This window comes from Cebus imitator, unplaced genomic scaffold, assembly GCF_001604975.1.
Source record: "Cebus imitator isolate Cc_AM_T3 unplaced genomic scaffold, Cebus_imitator-1.0 Scaffold107, whole genome shotgun sequence".
Taxonomy (NCBI): Eukaryota; Metazoa; Chordata; class Mammalia; order Primates; family Cebidae; genus Cebus; species Cebus imitator.
In genome coordinates this window covers 976,406-998,848 of record NW_016107422.1, presented here as the reverse complement: position 1 = coordinate 998,848, position 22,443 = coordinate 976,406, and the positions used below count along the sequence as shown (strand labels likewise).

The window sequence follows — 22,443 nt, the reverse complement described above, 5'->3', positions numbered from 1 at the left end:
CAGTTAATTAGTCATACATATATAAATTATATATATATATATATATTTTTTTTTTTTTTGAAACAGTTTTACTCTGTCACCTGAGCCAGAATACAGCAGCATGTTCTTAGCTCACTACAACCTCCACCTCCTAGGTTCAAATGATTCTCCTGCCTCAGCCTCCCAAGTAGCTGGAATTACACACACGTGCCACCACACCTGGCTAATTTTTGTATTTTTAGTAGAGATGGGGTTTCACTATGTTTGCCATGCTGATCTCGAACTCCTCATTTCAAGTGATCTACCTGATTTGGCCTCCCAAAATGCTGGGATTAAAGGCATGAGCCACCACTCCCAGCCTAATAAATATTTTAATTAGACCTAATTCAGGGCTGATTTTTCTAAGAATATCCTTCTACCTGTTTGTACCTTTATCATTTGTTTTGGGAGTAAGTGGTTTTAGACTTTGAGTTTTGAGTTCATATCGTGAATATAATTTAGGGTTTTTGAAATAGCAACCCTGCTATGTGCTGATATGGCAGGTTGCAGCCTACCTAATATAAGAGCTCATCCTGATCAAGTATAACCATAGGATAGGAATTCTGCTTTCATCAGCTGTTGAGGCTTTGTGATGAGTCTGTTTCCTTAGCTCAGGGCCAAATGTGGCCCAGGAGCCCAAGTGCACACACAGCTGTTCCCCCATAGCCTTAGCTTCTCACTGGCTCCTTTCCTTGCTGGGATGGCCCTCTGCTCTGGATCTTACCCTGCTCACCTGGTCTTTAACAACTTACCCAGCTCTTGCCAGACCCTTCTCACCAGGGATTCCTCCCAGCTTCCCTGAACATAACTACAGCCTGGATTCTCCCCAGCTCTACAGCTTGCAGTATTGCACTGTCTAGAGACTCCCGTTGCTATACCTCACACTACAGGACAGACTTCCTGGCGCTACTAAAGCCAGCCTAGATCAACCCAAGTTAATCACTGTAATTTGAGCTGCTGGCCATCCCTGAGGGAACCAGCCCATAGCCCAGTTATCACCTTGGCCATTGTGGGTTTCTTCCCTTTGCAGGGACTGGCTGCTAGCATTTCATTGTGCACTAATACTAGCTAGGGAGGGTTCTAACTCCAGTCATGCCAGCCTATACAAATTCTCCAGGGACCCAAAGGGAGGTTTCTGTGGAAAAGAAGTCTAACTATTTTCTGTCTCTACTGAGGATAAACTCAGAGGAAACTGTGAGTAATATATGTACAACAAATGCTTTAGTGCTGTGACATAAAATTATTTGTTGGCCAGATATGGTCACTCACACCTGTAGTCCCAGCGCTTTGGGAGGCTGAGGCGGGTGGATCACTTGAGGCCAGGAGTTTGAAACCAGCCATGGCCAACATGGCAAAACCCCATCTCTACTAAAAATACAAAAATTATCTGGACATGGTGGCACATGCCTGTAATTCTAGCTACTTGGGAGGCTGAGGCATGAGAATCACTTGAACCTGGGAGGCAGAGGTTGCAATGAGTCAATATCACGCCACCGCCCTCCTTCCTGGGTGACAGAGCAAGACTGTCTCCAAGAAAATAAAATAATTTGTTAGTAGGCAAAGTGAGATACAGTTGGCTGTAGTAAGTGGTATTAAGTTGAAATACAGCTCTGTTTACCTCTACATCAAAAGACACACAATTACAGAATTATTGCAGCATAGATCTAGCACCAACAATTTAAAATGCAGTCTCTCAGCTGAACAGTCCTTTTACAGATTTAACTAGTTGGGAAATTAGGGATGCTCAGGGTTGGACAGGCTGTCTGTCATGGAGAGAATGTTTAACCAATACAAAGCCCATAAAGCCTTAGAAACAAAAGTCCCTCATTGGCTTTCAAACAAACTGAATCCATAACCCCTGCTGAATCTGTCCAGAGTCCATTTGTTCTTGGAGATCACTAACCACCCAGCCATCTAGATGTGCCATGTGTATTCTGCCACCTGCTTTAGAGAAACGTCTGGTTTCTTTATTACCTTGCTGTGGCTGGGTGAATTTTCCATTCCCCTCCAGGGCTCTCTGTTCTTTTGAGTGAGTGGTGTTTGTACTGCCATATACAGATTTCAAATTTACTGTCCAGCTTTCCTCCTCTTTGTGCAGTGCTGACTCATTTTCCCCAGATACTCATTCCTATGCGGCTTGCTGTAGTCCCTTGATCTCTCTTGGCAAATGACAGTAAGGCGTTTTTGAAGTGTTGGAAGGCATTTGCTGGGGTTTTATCCAGCTCTCCCTGTTTGGTATATTGGCAAAAGAGTCCCACTCTGCATTTGTGTAGAATTTACCCATTATTTCTATTCCCACCTTTCAAGTTGGAACTAGTTTAGCAAATGATAGAAAATTAAATCCAGATGACTTGTGATAAGAAATATGTTTTGTGAAAAAGACCACTCAGTCATAAAGAATGCTCAGAATTAGATTATGCAAATGCTTCTTTTATCACACTTTCAAGTGGTACAGGCACGCCTGATTCTGATGCAAGGCAAGAAAATTCTAGTTAGCTTTTTGTTTATTTAATGTTTCTGTTTTAAATGAGCAGAAGCTCACTAAAGCGTAAAAGAAATTAGGTCTTCAATAGGGCTTGCCTCATAATCACCTATGTGTTTCATAACCCAACAGAGATGATGAATAAATTTGCTGTGGCCTCATAGTTTATAATTTACCTGTGCACCGTTTCAACAGAAATGGTTTTTATGCTCTTTAATTTCAGGAAACCTGTGATCTGGGGAAAATAAAGCCTGAGGCCAGACGATACTTGGAAAAGTCGATTAAAATGGGGAAAAGAAATGGGCTCCATCTTCCTGAACAAGTACAGAATGTAAGTTTATGTTTCCTTTTCTTATCAGAAAAAAATGAATAAATAAAACAAAATACTGGTTGAACATCCCTAATCCAGAAATCCAAAATGCTCCAAGATCTGAACCTTTTGGGTGCCAACATGATGCTCAGAGGAAGTGCTCATTGGAGCATTTCAGGTTTTTGAAGTAGGTATGCTCTAATGGTAATAATGGGAATATTCCAAACTCCAGAAAACTCCAAAATCTGAGATGTCTCAAGCCCCAAGCATTTCAGATAAGGGATACTCAACTTGTGCAACAAAAAACAGAAAATAGGGAAACAGATGGGTTACAATAAAATAACCCATAATATAAATCCATCTACAATGTATTTTGTATTTAATGGTTCTAAATTCTGTAACTCCTGTTAATCTCATGGTGACTGACAAACAACTGATAACTTAAAATTGTTCTTTAACCTTGTACGAGTTTTATTTGTTTCATATGTGTTGAGCTTATTTTCCCTACCCTGTTTTACATTCTTTAAGAGCTGGTTTCAGATCTGATAGTTGATTTGTATTTTTATTCCCTTGGTCATACAGAGATACGGCACTGATAATAAAATCCTTACTGATGGAGAGTTTTTAAAACCAGCACTTTGAAATGGAGTATCCTATGTTTAATGCATGCCCCTTAAAAGAAGAGAAATTAGCTGCTGAAATGTGCCTCTCAAACTTTTTTTTTTTTAGACAGAGTCTTGCTATGTCGCCAGGCGCCGGGCTGGAGTGCAGTGACATAATCTCGGCTCACTGCTATCTCCGCCTCCAGGGTTCAAACAATTCTCCTGCCTCAGCCTCCTGAGTAGCTGGGACTATAGGAGCGCACCACCACACCCAGCTAATTTTTGTATTTTTTAGTAGAGACAGGGTTTTGCCATGTTGACCAGGATGCTCTCGATCTCTTGATCTCGTGATCTGCCCACCTCAGCCTCCCAAAGTGCTGGGATTACAGGCGCGAGCCACTGCATTTTGTCTAATGCCAGTCAGGTCTTCCAGGTTCAAAAATAAACTCGGTTCCAGAAGTAACCTTTTGCTTCTTTGACAGGAAATATAGTCCATGATTTATTTCCAGGTCATTCTTCTAGCCAGCAGAACTGGAAATAAGTTTGGAAGAAATCCAAATCAAGTGTTGTCAGCATGTTAGCTATAACCACAGGCACCACTGAGACATGGGTACCTTTCTCCCACCTAAAGCCCTTTGAACACCTTATAACCTCTTCCTTCACCTAGTTAGAGGAGAAATGTAATTATATCACTTACCTGACCCTTTGTCTTCCTGGTCAATTCTTAATTCTGTTTGGTGCATGAACACTGTCTTAGTTAAGATATGTTTGGTTACAGCTAACAAAACCCTGTTTAAACAAGAGATTTATTTGCTTGTATAACTGGAAGGCCTGGGGTGGGTAAGCTGCATGGGTTGGTTTGATCCTGATGCACAGTAGAGTCACTGGCCACCTGATTTTTCTGTTTCTCTATTCTGTCTTCCTCAGTGTTAGTTTTAACTAAAAGCTGACTTCCTTTCATTACCAAAATGGTTATAAATCTAAAAACTCCACCATCTATAAGGACATAGAGAAGCCACCAGTAAACCTTTCCTCATGTCTTAATGGCCCAGAGTGGATTCTATTTTTAATCCTGAATTTCCGTTTAGTCAATGGAATACCAGGTCTGGGTTATCTGAACAGTCTCAAGGTCAGTGAGGATGGAATGACGGCCCAGCTGGTGTAGAAGTCACACTCCTAGAGTTGCAGATAGGATCAGGCCCTATCTGAACAAAGTGGGGCAGAAGTAGAAGGGGGTTGAAGAGAGAATCAGAAAACAGCACTGAACAGTGTATTAGGGCAGTAGTCTCAAATTTAGGGTGCATCAGAATTACATAGAGGGCTTATTAAAACTCTGATTATAGGACTTTTAAGAGTTTGCACTTTAGTAGGTTTAGTGTGGGGGTCTCAACAATTTGCATTTCTGGCTGGGTGCAGTGGCTCACGCCTGTAATCCCAGCACTTTGGGAGGCCAAGGCTGGTGGATCACCTGAGGTCGAGAGTTCGAGACCAGCCTGACCAGCATGAAAAAGCCCATCTCTGCTGAAAATACAAAATTAGCTGGGCATGGTGGCTCATGCCTGTAATCCCAGCTACTCGGGAGGCTGAGGCAGGATAATTGCTTGAACTCAGGAGGCAGAGGTTGCAGTGAGCCGAGATCATGCCATTGCACTCCAGACTGGGCAACGAGAGCAAAACTCCATCTCAAAACAAAAACAAAAACAAACAAACAAAAACAAAGAATTTGCATTTCTAACAACTTCCCTGGGGATACTGATGCTCCTAGCCAGGGCCACACTTTGAGAAGCCGTAAATTTCATTATATGGCATTGTTAGAAGAATGGGACAGATTAATAAAATTGTATCTTTTTTTTCTGGTGATTTCTCCTTATTGCCTCCTTTGATCTCCCACCTAATACTTTTTACGCACATCTTAAGGTCTATAAACCATCTTTGTTTAAAAAGCTCCATGAAACTTTTCCCCAAAGCAATAATAGAATGAATTACTCAGCTCTTATCTCTTGGTTTACTTCATAACCATATGCTGATTACTGAACTAAAATTTTGAACTGGAAACTGTTAGAAATATGCTAATTGGGCCGAGTGCAGTGGCTCATGCCTGTAATCCTAGCACTTTGGGAGGCCGAGGCGGGTGGATCACAAGGTCAAGAGATGGAGACCATTCTGGCCGACATGGTGAAACCCCGTCTCTACTAAAAATACAAAAGCCAGAGATGGTGGCTTGTGCCTATAGTCCCAGCTACTTGGGAGGCTGAGGCAGGAGAATTGCTTGAACCCAGGAGGCGGAGATTGCAGTCAGCTGAGATCTCGCCGTTGCACTCCAACCCGGCAACAGAGCAAGACTCTGTCTCAAAAAAAAAAAAAAAAAAGAAGAAATATGCTAATTGGTAATGGGCTGCTAGATTTATTCATTCACTCAGCAACTATTTGTTGTGTACATACTATGTGCAATATATTGCATTTACTATACCTCCTACATTTATTCTTCAAATTCACAACGAATTCCTAAGACATCACCAGGCTTGCCTTTCTGTAAGTGCTACACACAGATACACATGGACATGACATAGTGGACTGCAGAAACCTATTTTACCAAGCACATCCCTGCAAAAGCACTTCCTGAAGTGTGGGCACAGAAGTCAATCTTCATATAAAAGTGAAACATGCTCAATTGATGGCAATAAAAATTAGTTTGTTTTTTTTTTTCAAGCAATTCCCCTGCCTCAGCCTTCCAAGTAGCTGGGATTCCAGGTATGCACCACCACACCCAGCTAATTTTTGTATTTTTAGTAGAGACGGGGTTTCACCATGTTGGCCAGGCTGGTTTCAAATTCCTGACCTCAAATGATCTACCTGCTTCGGCCTCCCAAAGTGCTGGGATTACAGGCATGAGCCACCCTCCCCAGGAAAAATGAGATTCTTTTTATTGCTAATGTCCTGCATATTTATCTTCCTTTCAGGAAATCAAATCAATGAAGAAAAGAATGAGTGAACTATGTATTGATTTTAACAAAAACCTCAATGAGGATGATACCTTCCTTGTATTTTCCAAGGCTGAACTTGGTAAGTTTTGGTATTTTTCTAGATTAAATCATATAATTTAGACAAATAATGTTACCTCACAGTTTGCTTTACTTTCCAGATACAAAATTTCTAAATCTTAGTTCAAATAATTATTTTAAAAATGATCCAGTACCTAAGCCCACCAGCCCTTCCACAGAAGAGACAAGTCAACCAAAATTAGATTTTAGGCTAATGAGAGTATATACTATTTCTAGAGACAGTCCAGAGGGGACTTAGTATCTTCTTTTTCATAAATTTTTTTTGGTAGTTTATACTTATGTTTAATAGACTTCAGTACCTTAAAATTTTTTTGGCCTTGCAATGTTTCCTGCATTGTATCTTAAAATAATCTCTTCTTATTCAGTCCTGGTTCTTCTTGACTTAATTTTGCCTGTTCTCCACTAAAACATCATTTGCACAAGTTTACTTAAACCTGTTCATATTTTGAATTACCATCTCTCAAGGCACCTAGCCTCTAACAGCCACCCCCATTTTAGCAACATCAAAATAATATTAAAAGGATTGTCATTATTTTACTTGAATTTCAATTACTCCACAAAATTCCTAGAGTTACTAAAAGGCACCATGCCAATGCAAAATACACCAGTAATGAGTAGAAAATTTGATATATGAGAAAATGATTTTTTGCAGGTGCTCTTCCTGATGATTTCATTGATAGTTTAGAAAAGACAGATGACGACAAGTATAAAATTACCTTAAAATATCCACACTATTTCCCTGTCATGAAGAAATGTTGTATTCCTGAAACCAGAAGAAGGATGGAAATGGCTTTTAATACAAGGTGCAAAGAGGTATTATAAATGTTCGTCTTTCGTTTTTAATGGAGTGTTTTAAGAAAAGACTTTACTTTGTTTACTAGTATCAAAGTCAGCTCAGAGACTGCTATTCCTATTTGTGTGTGCACTGTATCTCTAATTCCTCAGACTTATAAGACTTCTAGCTTTTTCATTGCTCACTGGCAACCTGCTTGATGTGGTCACAGGATAAGCTGTTCTAATAAAAATACAGTGTGTTAAATAAACTAGAAGTTGCTCCTCTCCTAAATCAACAATCCAGGACTGATAAGGCATCAGTCCCTCAACAAGTGACTTCCAAGTTCATTCCTTTTTTAGCCTGTTGGGAAGTGGAGGAAGAGCACGGAGCGAGCATCTTGTAGGAAAAGACTTGAAAATGACATACATCAACTCCATTCACATCCCATTGACTCTGATTTCATCATATCTAGCTGTAAGGAAGGCTGGGAAATGTAGTCATTAGTGGAAAGCCATTTGCTCAGACTTGGGGGTTTTATTATTAAAAAGAAAAGTGACTAGAAATAGTGGTTGCTTAGAGATGGATTGGAAGGAGTGCAGGAGAAGAATCACAATAGAGGGTAATCAAGATGAAATTTCCAGGGGGATAATTGAAATGTTCATTGCCTTGATTATGTTAATGATTTCACAACACACACATACATCAAAACTAAACAAATGCTTTAAATATGAAAAAGAAAAGAAAGATTCTCAGTCGTCTAGCCAGTTCTACCATGATCTGTCTCTCTAGCTATCCAAGTAACCGTGAGGAGCCTTTTTTCAATACACAAGACTCATTCACCATTTGTTAATTCCCAGTTACTGCCTTAAGCTCAAAGACCAGCATCTCTGCGTGGTTGTAGCTTCTCATAATCTAGGAAACTATAAAAGGACCCCTCACCCCAACACCCTCCCCTCATATCCACAGTGATGGAATAGGAAAAGAATAACCACACGAAAAGTTCCCATTTGGAAAAGGAAAGACTGGGAAACATAGTGAACCCACAGCAATTTTCTAAAACTTTCAAATTCCTAAGGAATTGTGAAGATTCTGTACTATAGTGAAGTTTCTTGGTTAGCTTATTGGACTAAACTTGGGTCTGCTTTCTCACAAGAATTCCTTTATTAGTTGTACTCCATGGCCCCCAGTTTTGCCCACAGGGAATTGTTTTTGTCTGTTATCTTCGATGACCATATCTTGGGGGACTGCTGGTCCTGTTAATGCCAGGTAGAATCCCAAGAGTTGCTTAGGGATCAAATAATCACAAACTTTTGTAGGCCAGGCTTATGATATTTTTGGTAATACAGCTTCCTCAAAAATGTAGGTTTCTTGTCTGTCTCTAATCAGATGCATGTCAAAATAACTATACCCAAATATCACTTTTGGTCATAGTTCTTAAACTTGCCAAATCTTATATACTGGCTTCTGAATTTTATTCATCTCACTCTTCCTCCATTTAATAAAGTCTGCTTTCAGGCCCTCTGAACATAGTGAGCTTGTGGAGGAAAGCAGCATTCTCAAACTCATGTCTGCAGTTCAGTATCTCTGAGTGACAGCCTTTCCTCCTGACACTAGAAATACAGAGCAGTTGGCTTTTCCAACCAGCTGAAGATTGTGGACCATAGGCAGAACCTCCCTAAGAAGAATTCTTTCCCTTCTGTCTTTAGAAACTGGCCAATTCTCACCCAAGCTCATCTCTCCCATGTAATTTTTCTAAAAGCAACAAATGCCAAAAACACCTGCCAACATTATTAGTTTTCCCAAACAATTTCTCTAGAGCTAAGACTCAGTAGGTGCATGGCCTGCCTCCTGAGTTATGACAAACAACAGTTTTCACAAATGCCCATGGTATAATGAGAATCACCAGCTTTCCAGCCTGCAGTGTCTGGGTCCTAACCTTCCGTTCCTGTACATTTTTCATTTTTATTGTTAGTAGTACCCTATTTCTGGTATTAATATCTATGTGTGTCAGGGTCTAGGCTAAGGGACTTTACAGAAGTCAAAAGCACGGTAGCTCAAATAAGATAAAACGTATTTCTTTTTAGAAAGTAGATTAGAAGTTACCAGGGAATGGAAGAGGGAAGACTGAGGAGTTAATGGTTAGAGAGTTTCTGTTTTGGGTAATGGAATAGTTTTAGCAACAGATCATGATAGTGGTTACACAGCAGAATGGGTATTATTACCACTGAATTTTACATGGCTAAAATGGCAGATTTTTCCACAATTAAAAAAAAAAATTGTCTTGTAACTATAAGTCAAACAGTGAGTGGTCCAGAGGTGGAAGACAGCTCTACCATCCTCAGTGTGTGGTTTTCAGGGTCATTGTTGTCGTCTTCAGTTCACAGCCAGCAAGGCAAAGATCTGTGAGACATGACGCAGAAATTTCACTCATCACTTCATTCACATCCCATTGTCCTATTGAGTATCACATGGCCACAGATAGCTTTGAGGAAGGCTGGGAAACATAATAGGTAACCAAGTGTCCAGCAAAAATTTAAGAGTTCAGCCATGAACAGTGGCTCACACTTGTAATCCCAACACTTCCAAGAGGCCAAAGTGAGAAGATTGCTTGAAGCCAGGAATTCAAGATCAGACTGAGCAACATGGCAAGACCTCATTTCTACAAAACCTTTAAAAAAAAAAATCAGAGTTTTATTACTAAAATAAAAAGTGAGAGAACAGATATTGGGAGAAAATTGGCAGTCTAGAGAGATCTGGAAAAACTGAAAAAAATGGAAGAAAAATCCAAATAAACTATTTAATTTATAACTTGGAGAATTATATGTATTTCTCTTTTCTATGTTTCCATTTTAGTTTTAAAATAATAATTATGACATAATTATATAGTGTTTGGTTATGTGCCAGACATTTTTCTAAGTACTTTACATATATTATCATTTGAATCTTCATAATTACTCTTCAGTGTAGGTACTTTTATTTTCCACATCTTGCAAATGAGAAAACTGAGGCTCAGAAAGCTACAAAATTTGCCCAAGATCAGGTAACTAGTAAATGGTGGAACCAAATTTTGAACATAGGCAGTGTGACCTCAGTGTGTGTTTTTCCTTAGCAAGCAGTCTGTATATAATTTGCTGATTTGATTATTAGGATTAGTTTTCTCTTTTACTTTAACATTATTTACTTCCTCTAGAAGAATTACTTTTTATTTCATTGTTAAGAAAATAATAAAATAATGTCCATTTTTATCTTTGTAATACAAATAAAATGTAAAAGATATTTGTAATGTTAACTTGGGAAAAATCCCTGAAACTTTTTTTTTTTTTTTTTTTTTTTTTGAGAGGGAGTCTTGCTCAGTCATCGAGGCTAGAGTGCAGTGGAGTGATCTCGGCTCACTACAACCTCTGCCTCCTGGGTTCAGGCAGTTTTCCTGCCTCAGCCTCCCAAGTAGCTGGGATTACAGGCACCTGCCACCACAACCCCCTAATTTTTGTATTTTTAATAGAGACGGGGTTTCACCATTTTGGTGAGACTGGTCTCAAAATCCTGACCTTGTGATCCACCTGCCTTGGCCTCCCGAAGTGCTGGGATTACAGGTATGAGCTACCACACCCGGATCCCTGAAATATTTTTAAAAGCAGAATTTTATAGTGTCTCAGTTCATTTGTGCTGCTATAACAAAATACCACAGATGAAGTAATTCATAAACAATAGAAAATTTTCACAGTTCTGAAGGCTGAGAAACTCGAGATCAAGGCACCCCAGGATTCAGTGTCTAGAAAGGGCCTTTTTCCCTTGTCTTCACATGGCAGAAGGGGGAAGGGCAGAAAAGGCCCAAGTACCTTAACTCCAGCCTTTTCATAAGGCACTAATTCATTAGTCACTTCCCTGCCTTTTAACACTACCACAAAAGGGATTACATTTCAACACATTCATTTTGGGGGACATTCAGAACAGAGCATGTGGCATTAATTATGTTCACATTGAGAATATGTTTATACTGTTCTGCAGCCATCACCTCCATCTACCTGCAGAGCTTTTTCATCTTCCTTAACTGAAACTGTACCCATTAAGCAGTAACTCCCCCTTATTTTCTTTCCCCAGGCCCTGGCAATTACTGTTCTACTCTGTGTCTCTGAATTTCACTACCCTAGGAACTTCATATAAGTGGAGTCATCAAATATTTGTCTTTTTGTATCTGGCTTATTTCACTTAGCAAACCTTAAAGGGTCATCCATGTTGTAGCATGTGTCAGAATTTCTTTCCTTACAAAGGCAGAATTCTATTACATTGTATATCTCTGCCACATTTTGTTGACCTATACATCTGTCCGTGGGCACTTGGGTTGCTTCCATCTTTTGGCTGTTGTAAATAATGCTGCTGTGAACATGGGTGGGGAGATCTCTCTTTGAGTCTCTGCTTTCAATTATCTTTGTTATATACTGAGATGTGGAATTGCTGGATCATATGGTTTAACTTTTTTAGGAATTGCCAGAACATTTTCTGCACCAGCTGAACTACTTTACATTCTCATCAGCAATGCACAAGGGTTCCAACGTCTCCATTTCCTCACCAGCACATTTTCTGTGTTTTTAAAAATAGTAGCCATACAAATGGGTATGAAATGAAAATGATAAGTTTTATGTCATCTATATTTTACCACAATAAAAATGTCCAAAAGAACTGAAAGTACCAACATTTGGTACAGTTCTGTCAGTAAAAGTAAATATGGATTCACTGTTTTCCTTAAAAATATATTTTCACTCTAAGTTCATAGCACCTACAGTTTTACTAAGACCTCATAGTTCTCTCCTGAGATTTAAAAAGTCATAAATTATTTCTGACATTAAATCATGAAGCCAAAAAAAAAAAAAAAAAAGTCTGTAACACTGAAATGGAACCCAAAGTTTAAATGGTCTAAAAAAATTTGACAATTTTACAAAACTAAAAATACATACAAGTAATTCTTCCTTTTAGTGCTTTGGTTCAAATTATTGATTAACCTTTTTTTGTTGCTGTTGTTTATTATTAGGAAAACACTGTAATTTTACAGCAGCTACTCCCACTGCGGGCCGAGGTGGCCAAACTACTCGGTTATAGAACACATGCTGACTTTGTCCTTGAAATGAACACTGCAAAGAGCACAAGCCACGTAACAGCCTTTCTAGGTTAGTTCTTTGTTTTTTCTATGACTGTTTTGCTGTACCATGCCAACGGACAGAAGGCCTCAGAACATAATATGCCTTTGAGGACATCCTACGTTTCATTGATTTGAGAGAATTATATTGATCACCTATTATGTGTTAGATAGTATGCTTGGTTCTGGGGACTGCTCATTATTTATATTGCTAGTATAGGCTTGGCTTCGCTCTATCTTATATCTTGTTTGAGCTTTTTATATTAATTTCTAACATGACATCTAGGTTCTAAGAGAGAGTTCTTAAAGTTACTGACTTTATTCACTGTCACTAGGTATTTAGCAGTCATCACATTGCTGCTTATGAATTTGTATAAAATAAGCTGACCAATATGACATACATGAAAATAGAACATATATAAACAAAAATCAGTTAATATTCCAGGAACCACTTGTTAATATACAAAAGTAATATAAAATAATATTCATAAAAACTATTACCTAATAAACTATAATATAAAATGATTACATCAAAACTATTATCTAATAACTATATTAACATTAATTTAAACTCCATAAATGGTATGTATTTGTTATCGTATGATTCACTCATTCATTCATGAGACATTTATGAAATAACTCTCCAGCCTTAGGCAGTATGTTAAATAGTAGGATTACAGAAAGGAATAAGACAACGTCTTTTTGGCTGGACGTGGTGGCTCAAGCCTCTAATCCCAGCACTTTGGGAGGCTGAGGTAGGAAGACTGCTTGAGGCCGGGAGTTCAAGACCAGCCTGGGAAACAAAGAGACCCCAACCCTGTCTCTACAAAATATTTAAAAATTAGCCAGGCATGGTGGCACGTGCCTGTAATTCTAGCTACTTGGGAGGCTGAGGTGGGAGGATCCCTTGAGCAGAGGAGTTCAAGGCTGCAGTGAGCCATGATCATGCCACTGTGCTCCAGCCTGGGTGACAGGGCAAGACCCTGTCTCTAAAAATAAAAATAATTTTTAAAAAAAAGACAAGGTCCTTTTCTCAATGGACTTATCACTTACTAGAAACAACAGAAGTGTGGACAGATAATTGTTCTATGGTCTAGTGCATGGTACATAAGAGGATGGCTCAGAGAGTTAACAGGTTTATAGAGAATGTTTCCTTCAGTGGTGATTGCATACACTGAAATTTTCCTTAGTAACCACCTGATTAACTTGATTCATTTAAGAGAGCTTTCCTTCTAATTTGAAATTGGCATATTCCTATGTAAATTGTCCTCTTGGGAGGCTAAGGTGGAAGAATCTCTTGAATCTGGGAGTTGGAGTCGAGCCTGAGCAACATAGCAAAACTCTGTGTGTGTGTGTGTGTGTGTGTGTGTGTGTGTGTGTGTATGTGTGTGTGTGTGTACGTGTGCATGTGTGTATGCACACACACACACACACACACGCACACATATATATGGAAAACTATATATTTGTATCCTCCATGAGTTTCCTCATTTCTCTTCACAGTATTCCTTGGCTGCTCCTCCATCTCTCACATTGTGGGGTTGCCTCCTGAACCGCCATAGCCTTTGCAGGACCAGGCACATTTTTATCTTAACATATGTAACAAAATGTGAAAAATAAATACATAAGAGCATACTCATTTCGCCAAATACAGTAAAATGAAAATTTGACCACAGCAATATAATTTGTAGTTCCCAGAAGTTTCTCCAGCTAAAAACTGGAATTGCTGTGTCCAGATAGACCTTCATAGAAACGGGTTAATGAGAAACTAAACACATGGCTGTCGAATGCATTGATAGGAATTTCTGGATACCACTGACCATAGGTTACATCTGATGTGTTTTCCCTAGCTTTCTTAGGAGTCTGACTAATTTCACTGAAGAATAATCATGTATATGAGTTTAATTTCACTATTGCTTTGTTCCCTAAATTATAACATTCTTGAGTCAGAGTTCTCTGAGATAAATTTCACCTTTGTTGATGAATTGAGGAACTCATGGCCCAGTTTTAGTGGTGTTAAAAGAAAAAGGGTTAGGACCATAAAAATCAATAACCCCAAAGAGCAAATTGTGCTTCCATAAAAGAGCCTGCTTTCCTCCCTCACTTTTTCCCTCTTCTTTTCCCTCTTTCCACCTGGTTTATCTGTATTGACTACTGCAAAGGAGGAAGCACCATGCTAAAACATGGGTGGTATGTGTGAGTATGCTTGCTCCCAGGCGCAAGAAGATCACTAACTTTTCCCACTTCCTTCACAGATGATTTAAGCCAGAAATTAAAACCCTTGGGTGAAGCAGAACGAGAGTTTATTTTGAATTTGAAGAAAAAGGAATGTGAAGAGAGGGGTTTTGAATATGATGGGAAAATCAATGCCTGGGATCTACATTACTACATGACTCAGACAGAGGAACTCAAGTACTCCATAGACCAAGAGTTTCTCAAGGAATACTTCCCAATTGAGGTGGTCACCGAAGGGTTGCTAAACACCTACCAGGAGTTGTTGGGACTTTCATTTGAACAAGTGACAGATGCTCATGTTTGGAACAAGAGTGTTACACTTTATACTGTGAAGGATAAAGCTACAGGAGAAGTATTGGGACAGTTCTATTTGGACCTCTATCCAAGGTACTGGGGATCACACTGTTGGAAGGGACCTTAGGGATTCAGCTCCTACCTACTTTAAGACTCTACTCTTGGCCAGGCACAGTGGTTCATGCCTATAATCCCAAAGCTTTGGGAGACCAAGGTGGGAGGATCGCTTGAGGCTAGGAGTTTGAGACCAGCCTGGGCAACACAGTGAGGCCCAGTCTCTACCAAAAATTTAAAAATTAGGTCAAGCTTGGTGGCTTATGCTTGCAGTCTCAGCACTTTGGGAGGCTGAGGCAGGTGGATTGCTTGAGTCTAGGAGTTCAAGACCAGCCTGGGCAACATGGCAAAACCCTGTTGCTACAAAAATTAGCTGGGTGTGGTGGTACATCCCTGTACACCCAGGTGCTTGAGAGGTTGAGGTAAGAGGATCACTTGAGCCTCAGAGGTGAAGGCTGCAGTGAACCGAGATTGTGCCACTGCGCTCCAGCCTGGGTACCAGAGCAAGTAAATCAAATAAGTATTGTATTTGACGAAATTAGTATGCTTTTATGTATTTATTTTTTAGGTGTCTCAACAACAAAAAATTAAAAATTAGCTAGGTGTGGTGGTGCACACCTGTAGTCCTAACTGTGCTGAGGCAGGAGGATCACTTGAGCCCAAGAGTTTAAGGTTACAGTGAGCTATGATCGCATTGATGCATTTTAGCCTAGGTGATAGAGCTAGACCCTATCTCTAAAAAAATTAAGAAATAAAAAAGACTCTACTCTTTCATATTTCTCACATGGGATTCTTAGTTTAGAGGTTTAAAATGTGGGCTCTGACGCTGGGATGTCTGTCTTCATCATTTACTAGATAAGTTACTTAATTTTTCTGTGCCCCAGTTTTCGTATCTACCTTATAGGTTCTATAAAATGGGAGTCCTACTAGTACCTGCTTTGTATGGTCATGGTAAGGATTCAATTGGTTAAATACATGCAAAGCATTTAGAAGACTGCTCAGCACATAGTAAAGGCTTAATCAAAGTTAGCTGATACCATTGGCATTATCATCATCATCTAGTTTGTATACTACATTTACTTAATTTAATATTGACCATTGGCCAATATTACTTAATTTAATATTAACCACTGGCCAAGCATGGTGGCTCACACCTGTAATCCAAGCATTTTGGAAGGCTGAGGTTGGCAGATCACTTGAGGTCAGGAGTTCTAGATCAGTCTGGCCAACATGGTAAAACCCCGTCTCTACTAAAAATACAAAAATTAACCAGGTGCCTGTAGACCCAGCTACTTGGGAGGCTGAGGCATGAGAATACCTTAAACCCTGGAGTCAAGATCGTGCCACTGCACTCCAGCCTGGGTGACAGAGTAAGACTGTAACTCAAAAAACATAAATAAATAAAATAAAATTGACCACCAAAATGTTTATTATCAGGTAATCTGTCTGCCATTACTCTTACATCTATGGCCACATCCTTCAGTCTGAGAGGCACCACAGTTTAGTAGAAGTAGCAAAACCTTTGCAGTCAGTCACATTTGAGTTTGAATGCTTGAGTGACATAACCTCTTTGAGATTCTGTTTCTTCCTCTGTAATATGGGACTGAAAATCCTTTTACTGGATTGTTTTATGCATTAAAGACTATACGCAAATCATGTCACCCAAACATCAGTCGTAAGAATTACAAAAATGTTGTTATTGTGTCTATAGCCTGTAGTAACTATAGATTCCATAGTGTTTCATCAGACACAAAAGGATTTGCATTTCTTTCTCCACAGGTTACTTTCTAAAACAAAGTCAACCTGTTACAGTTACTAACCATTTTACTAACTAGACCAAAGGAGAGTATAGTATCCCCCTCATTCAGTAATACATGCAAGTTTGTAATATACTGATTTTGAAAAGTAGGTTCAGTACCTGTGTCAGCCAGTTGGTGGGCAGAAGTGTCTTTTAGCACCTAAGTGATTTTCCCAGTGTATTAGTCTCTTCTCACAGTGCTATAAAGTGATTGAGACTGGGTAATTTATAAAGGAAAGAAGTTTAATTGACTTACCATTCTGCGGGCCTGGGGAGACCTCAGGAAACTTAAAATCACAGCAGAAGGGGAAGCAAACACATCCTTCTTCATGTGGTGGCAGGACGGGGAAGTGCCAAGCAAAGGGGGAAAAGCCCCTTATAAAACCACCAAATCTTATGAGAACTCACTCACTATCATGAGAATGGCATGGGGTTAACTACCCCCATAAATCAATTACCTCCCACCAGGTCCCTCCCACAATATGTGAGGATTATGAGAACTGCAATTCAAGATGAGATTTGGGTGGAGACACAACCAAACCATATCACCCAGTACTTCATGGACTCACTTTCACTTATGTTATGTCCTAAAAATAAAACCCTGCCAAATATAGATGAGTTATTTTTAACTAAAACATGTCAGGATATAGTTTTAAACCAAGAACTCTTTCAGGAGTAATCCTTTAATATCGGAGTCTCCTATAACTGTCCTCAGATTTTCTTTCCAGGGTGGAAGAACAGTTCTTACTACCTCATTCTGCTGTCTCACTGCCAAGATATGATTGATTTCTTTTGTACTCGGAGATCTGGTCATTGCTACCAGCACCCTGGTATGGGTACCAGAGAGTAATCTTTGTGAAAGTAGTGACCTAGTTAATATTTACTTTCCGTCATCTTACTTGTTTTCTTCATAAAGTTAAAAGAGATTAACTTGTTTTATTTGCCTAACTGACTTTTAAAAAGGGTAATCAGAATAGGTTTTAAAAAGACCACGTACTGACCGGGTGCAGTGGCTATAATCCCAGCACTTTGGGAGGTCGAGGCAGGTGGATCACTTAAAGCCAGGAGTTGGAAGACCAGCTTGGCCAACATAGTGAAACCCCATCTCTACTAAAAATACAAAAATTAGGCTGGGTGTGGTGACTCACACTTGCAGTTCCAGCACTTTGGGAGGCCAAGGAGGGTGGATCACCTGAGGTCAGGAGTTCAAGACCAGCCTGGCCAACATGACAAAACCCCATCTCTACTAAAAATACAAAAATTAGCTGGGCGTGGTGGCAGGTGCTTGTAATTCCAGCAACTTAGAGGCTAAGGCAGGAGAATCAGTTGAACCCAGGAGATGGAAGTTGCAGTGAGCCAGGTTCTTGCCACCATACCCCAGCCTGGACAACAGAGCAAGACTCCATCTTAAAACAGCAACAAAAAATTAACCAGCGTGGTGGTGCATGCTTGTAATACCAGCTACTCAGGAGGCAGAGATAGGAGAATTGCTTGAACCTGGGAGGCGGAGGTTGCAATGAGCCGAGATTGTGCCACTGTACTCTAGCCTGTGTGACAGAGCAAGATTCTGCCTCAAAAAAAAAAAAAAAAATCAGGGACTATGAGTCTTGTGAGCAAAAGAAAATGGGGAAAGGACATCTACTCCTAGAATGAACTAATAGCTTTTGGAGAATGAAGTCTAATAGCTTATGGAGAGACCATCCTACATTGTGTAAGAATAGACTAATTGATGGTATAATTTATGCATTTTCCCAGGCTAACTGAAAGCATTCTGTTTCAAAAAGACCTGTCTAGTTTATAAAAGAAACTCACTTAATTGTGATTATCAATTCTTCACTTCTCAAATAAAAGGAAAAAACTTCTTGTCTGAAATTCAGTTTTTTATTAATTCTGATTTTAATGAAAAGGCCGCCTAGTTAGTCAAACTGTATCTTTTATTTCAAATGTGTGCTTTAACATTGTTTAGTGTTTAATAATCCCATCTTTGAAAATGAAGAGTAGAATTTCATTAAAATAAATTGGAAATTCAGCTGTCGGTGTGACATGCATTCTTCATTCTTACCTCGAGATTTTCAACAAAAGAGCCTTTGGAGCTGTGACTCACACAAAACGATAGTGGGTTTATTGTTCGTTTGGTTTTAGTTTTTCCATTTTAGCAAAATGACCTACTTTCTAAAAGGTAAACTAATGTTTAAAAGCATCTCTAGTAACAGATATGGTTTAATGACTGGAAGAAGCCATGCCATATAGTTGCTAGACGAGAATTTTCCTGTCTTGCCAACGCATGTTTATGACTCCTAGGGAAGGAAAATACAGTCATGCGGCCTGCTTCGGTCTCCAGCCTGGCTGCCTTCTGCCTGATGGAAGCCGGATGATGGCAGTGGCTGCCCTCGTGGTGAACTTCTCACAGCCAGTGGCAGGTCGTCCCTCTCTACTGAGACACGACGAGGTGAGGACTTACTTCCATGAGTTTGGTCATGTCATGCATCAGATTTGTGCACAGGTGAGTTTTTTGTTTGTTTGTTTTTTCGGTTTTTTTTCCCCAGTACACCTGCCAATTGTTTTTTTCAGAAAACTTTTTTACTGCTGTCAAGTTTCTGCTCCTAACATGTTTTTTTCAGAAGCTGAATGTGTTCAAGAATTTTATAGGCCTTCTGCAAAACCAAACTTTTCCTTATCCTGTCCTCTTTCACAATATATTTTTACTTGGAGATTCATCTACCAGTGAAAGAGGTTTATTGAATAATCTATTGGAAAAGAATAAGACTATCTGTAAGGAAAGGTTACAGATACTTTGCTTTTTCCTTTTTGTCCTTTTCCATCAGAATTTGGTATAAATTTCTCAGAAAAAGCGTGCTGTAATCTATTCTGCTTATCAATGCTTTGCTTACTTCAGTGGTTTTCAGCCCTCTTAGACCCTTTACTCATTTTTAAATAATAATTTTGTAACATTTCCCTTTACTAACTTCAAAATAAAATCACAGATAATATAGTATAACCATGCAAAGACGTTGCCAGAGTGAAGGTGTGTGTGTGCAGTAGATTAAACTGATTTTTTTATTTTTGAAAATAATAAGTACATTTATTCTCAACTTTATAATACAATCCATTTAATTAGGCCCAGACTATTCTAGTGTGAACTGTATGAACTTGCTAACATTTAACCATTATTAACATAAAAAGATGTCTAATCTAGTTCAGTAATTCAAACTAATAGTTGAAATATACTGTTATTGGCCAGGCATGTAATCCCAGCACTTTGGGAGGCTGAGGTAGAAGGATTACTTGAGTCTAGGAGTTTGAGACCAGCCTGGGCAACATGGTAAAATAAACAAAAATACAAAAATTGTCTAGGCATGGTGGTATGTGCCTGTGGTCCCAGCTACTTGGGAGGCTGAGGTGGGAGCATCTTTTGAGTCCAGGAGGTTGAGGTTGCAGTGAGCCATGATTGCGCCAGTGCACTCCAGCCTGGGTAACAGAGCAAGACCCTGTCTCAAAACAAAAACAAACAAAAAAAACTCAAAAAACTGAGAGTAGCAAAAATGAAGGGACAGTTTTCCAAATTTTAAATTTCTATAAGTCTCTAAAGGTAAACTTAACAACAACAAAATCCTTTTTTTAATAGAAAACTTGCAAAGATAGTAAAAGGATTGCCTGTATACCCCTTCCCCTCTCAGCCCTACTTCTGACGTCTTCCAATATAATAGCACATTTGTCATAGCTAAGAAGCCAGCATTGATACAGCACTCCTAGATGAACACCACAGTTTATTTGGACTTTACTAGTTTTTCCCTAATGGTCTTTAAACAGAGAATCTTTTTAAATCAGTATGATGTCCTCACTGAATGTAAAAGGAAGAAATGTTTGTGTTTTTCAAGTGATAATGCTTGGACATGACTATGCTGTAAGACATATTGAAGTATGCCGGGGGGTTGTGCCATATGGAAGTAACCCTGAATGGAGCAGCAGCAAGTGCAGACTGATTGAAGTGGTTTGTGTTGTCAGCTCAAGTCCTAGAACAGTGCTGACAGTGGTGGCATGATTTCCAAAATGATGAGAAAGTAATCTAACTTCGATTTACACAGTAGATCCTGGTACTTATAGTCTTAGAAATTAAAACTGTATAAAAAATGCTTTGCCTGGTTAGGCATGGTGGCTCATACCCGTAATCCCAGTACTTTGCAAGGCCAAGGCTGGCAGATTGCCTGAGCTCAGGAGTGCAAGGCCAGCTGAACAACACTGTGAAACCCAGACTCTACAAAAAATACAAAAATTAGCCAGGCATGATGGCACACATCTCAAGTCCCAGCTACTCGAAAGGCTAAGGCAGGAGGATTGCTGGAGCCCAGGAGGTCGAGGCGGTGAGCTGTGTTCGCACCACTGCACTCCAGCCTGGGTGACAAAGTGAGACCCTGTCTCCAAAAAAAAAAAAATGTTTTGCAAAAATATGTACAGTGGTATTAGTTTCTTGGCTCTGTTAATGATAGTTTTTTTAATTTATGTGAATAGTCCAGCAGGGTGTATGAATGACAGACAGTATATGGAACAGTCTTTTTGTTGCCCTGACATGTGCAGAATCAGTCCTGTGCATCCAGCATTCCTATATCCCCGAGTAACCCTAATCATTGTAATAACCCAAAATGTACCCATTCATTTCCAAAATACTATCACCTTTGTTTAAAAACTGTTTGGTTCTTTCAGCATTTTATCTTTTATCCTGGTGCTTCCATCTTTTGTTTTAGGAAACGGGAATAATATATGAATATGGCCAGAGAAATGTCCTGATTTAGCCTTGCGGTTTTTTTTTTTTTTTTTTTCCTTTGGAGACAGAGTCTTTCTCTGTTGCCAGGCAGGAGTGCAGTGGCATTATCTCGGCTCACTGAAACCTCCACCTCCTGGGTTCCAGCAATTCTTCTGCCTCAGCCTCCTGAGTAGCTGGGACTACAGGCACCCGCCACCACGCTCAGCTAATGTTTGTATTTTTAGCAGAGACGGAGTTTCACCCTGTTGGCCAGGATGGGCTCCATCTCTTGACCTTGTGATCTGCCTGCCTTGGCCTCCCACAGTGCTGGGATTACAGGAGTGAGCCACCACACCAAGCCAATATAGCCATTTTCAATCTCACTTTAATCCAAGGGAAATAAATCTTTCAGAATAATCCAATCTTTCTTTCTTAGGTAATTTTCAAATCTATTATTATAGTCTGGGCGTGGTGGCTTACACCTATAATCCCAGCACTTTGGGAGGCCAAGGCAGGCGGCTCACCTGAGGTCAGGAGTTTGAGACCAGTCTGGCCAACATGGTGAAACCCTGTCTCTACTAAAAATAAAAAATTAGCCAGGTGTGGTGGCACGTACCTGTAGTCCCAGCTACCCGGGAAGCTGAGGCAGGAGAATTGCTTAAACCCGGGAGGCAGAGGTTGAGGTGAGCTGAGATCACACCACTGCACTCCAGCCTGGGTGACAGAGTAAGACTCTAACTCAAAAAAAAAAAAAAAAAAAAAAGAAAAACGAAACTATCTATTATCATAGCACTGGCTGAACATGGTGGTTCATGCCTGTAATCCCAGCACTTTGGGAGGCCAAGGTGGGAGGATTGCCTCAGCCCAGGAGTTCAAGACCAGCCTGGGCAACATGGCAAAAACCCATCTGTACCAAAAATACAAAAAAATTAGCCAGA

The 22,443-nt window shown here is 39.7% G+C and overlaps 1 protein-coding gene across 2 annotated transcripts in view; it reads left to right on the top strand.

Annotated features, from left to right (window-relative positions):
• Positions 1–22,443, top strand: part of NLN (neurolysin) — a 107,231-nt gene that overhangs the window by 48,584 nt on the left and 36,204 nt on the right. For both annotated transcript variants that reach the window (XM_017537852.2, XM_017537853.2), the window contains exons 4-9: positions 2,724–2,831; positions 6,373–6,475; positions 7,127–7,287; positions 12,279–12,414; positions 14,639–15,005; positions 19,066–19,267. In XM_017537852.2, coding sequence (XP_017393341.1) covers positions 2,724–2,831; positions 6,373–6,475; positions 7,127–7,287; positions 12,279–12,414; positions 14,639–15,005; positions 19,066–19,267 — 1,077 coding nt within the window. The remainder of the gene's footprint in view (positions 1–2,723; positions 2,832–6,372; positions 6,476–7,126; positions 7,288–12,278; positions 12,415–14,638; positions 15,006–19,065; positions 19,268–22,443) is intronic.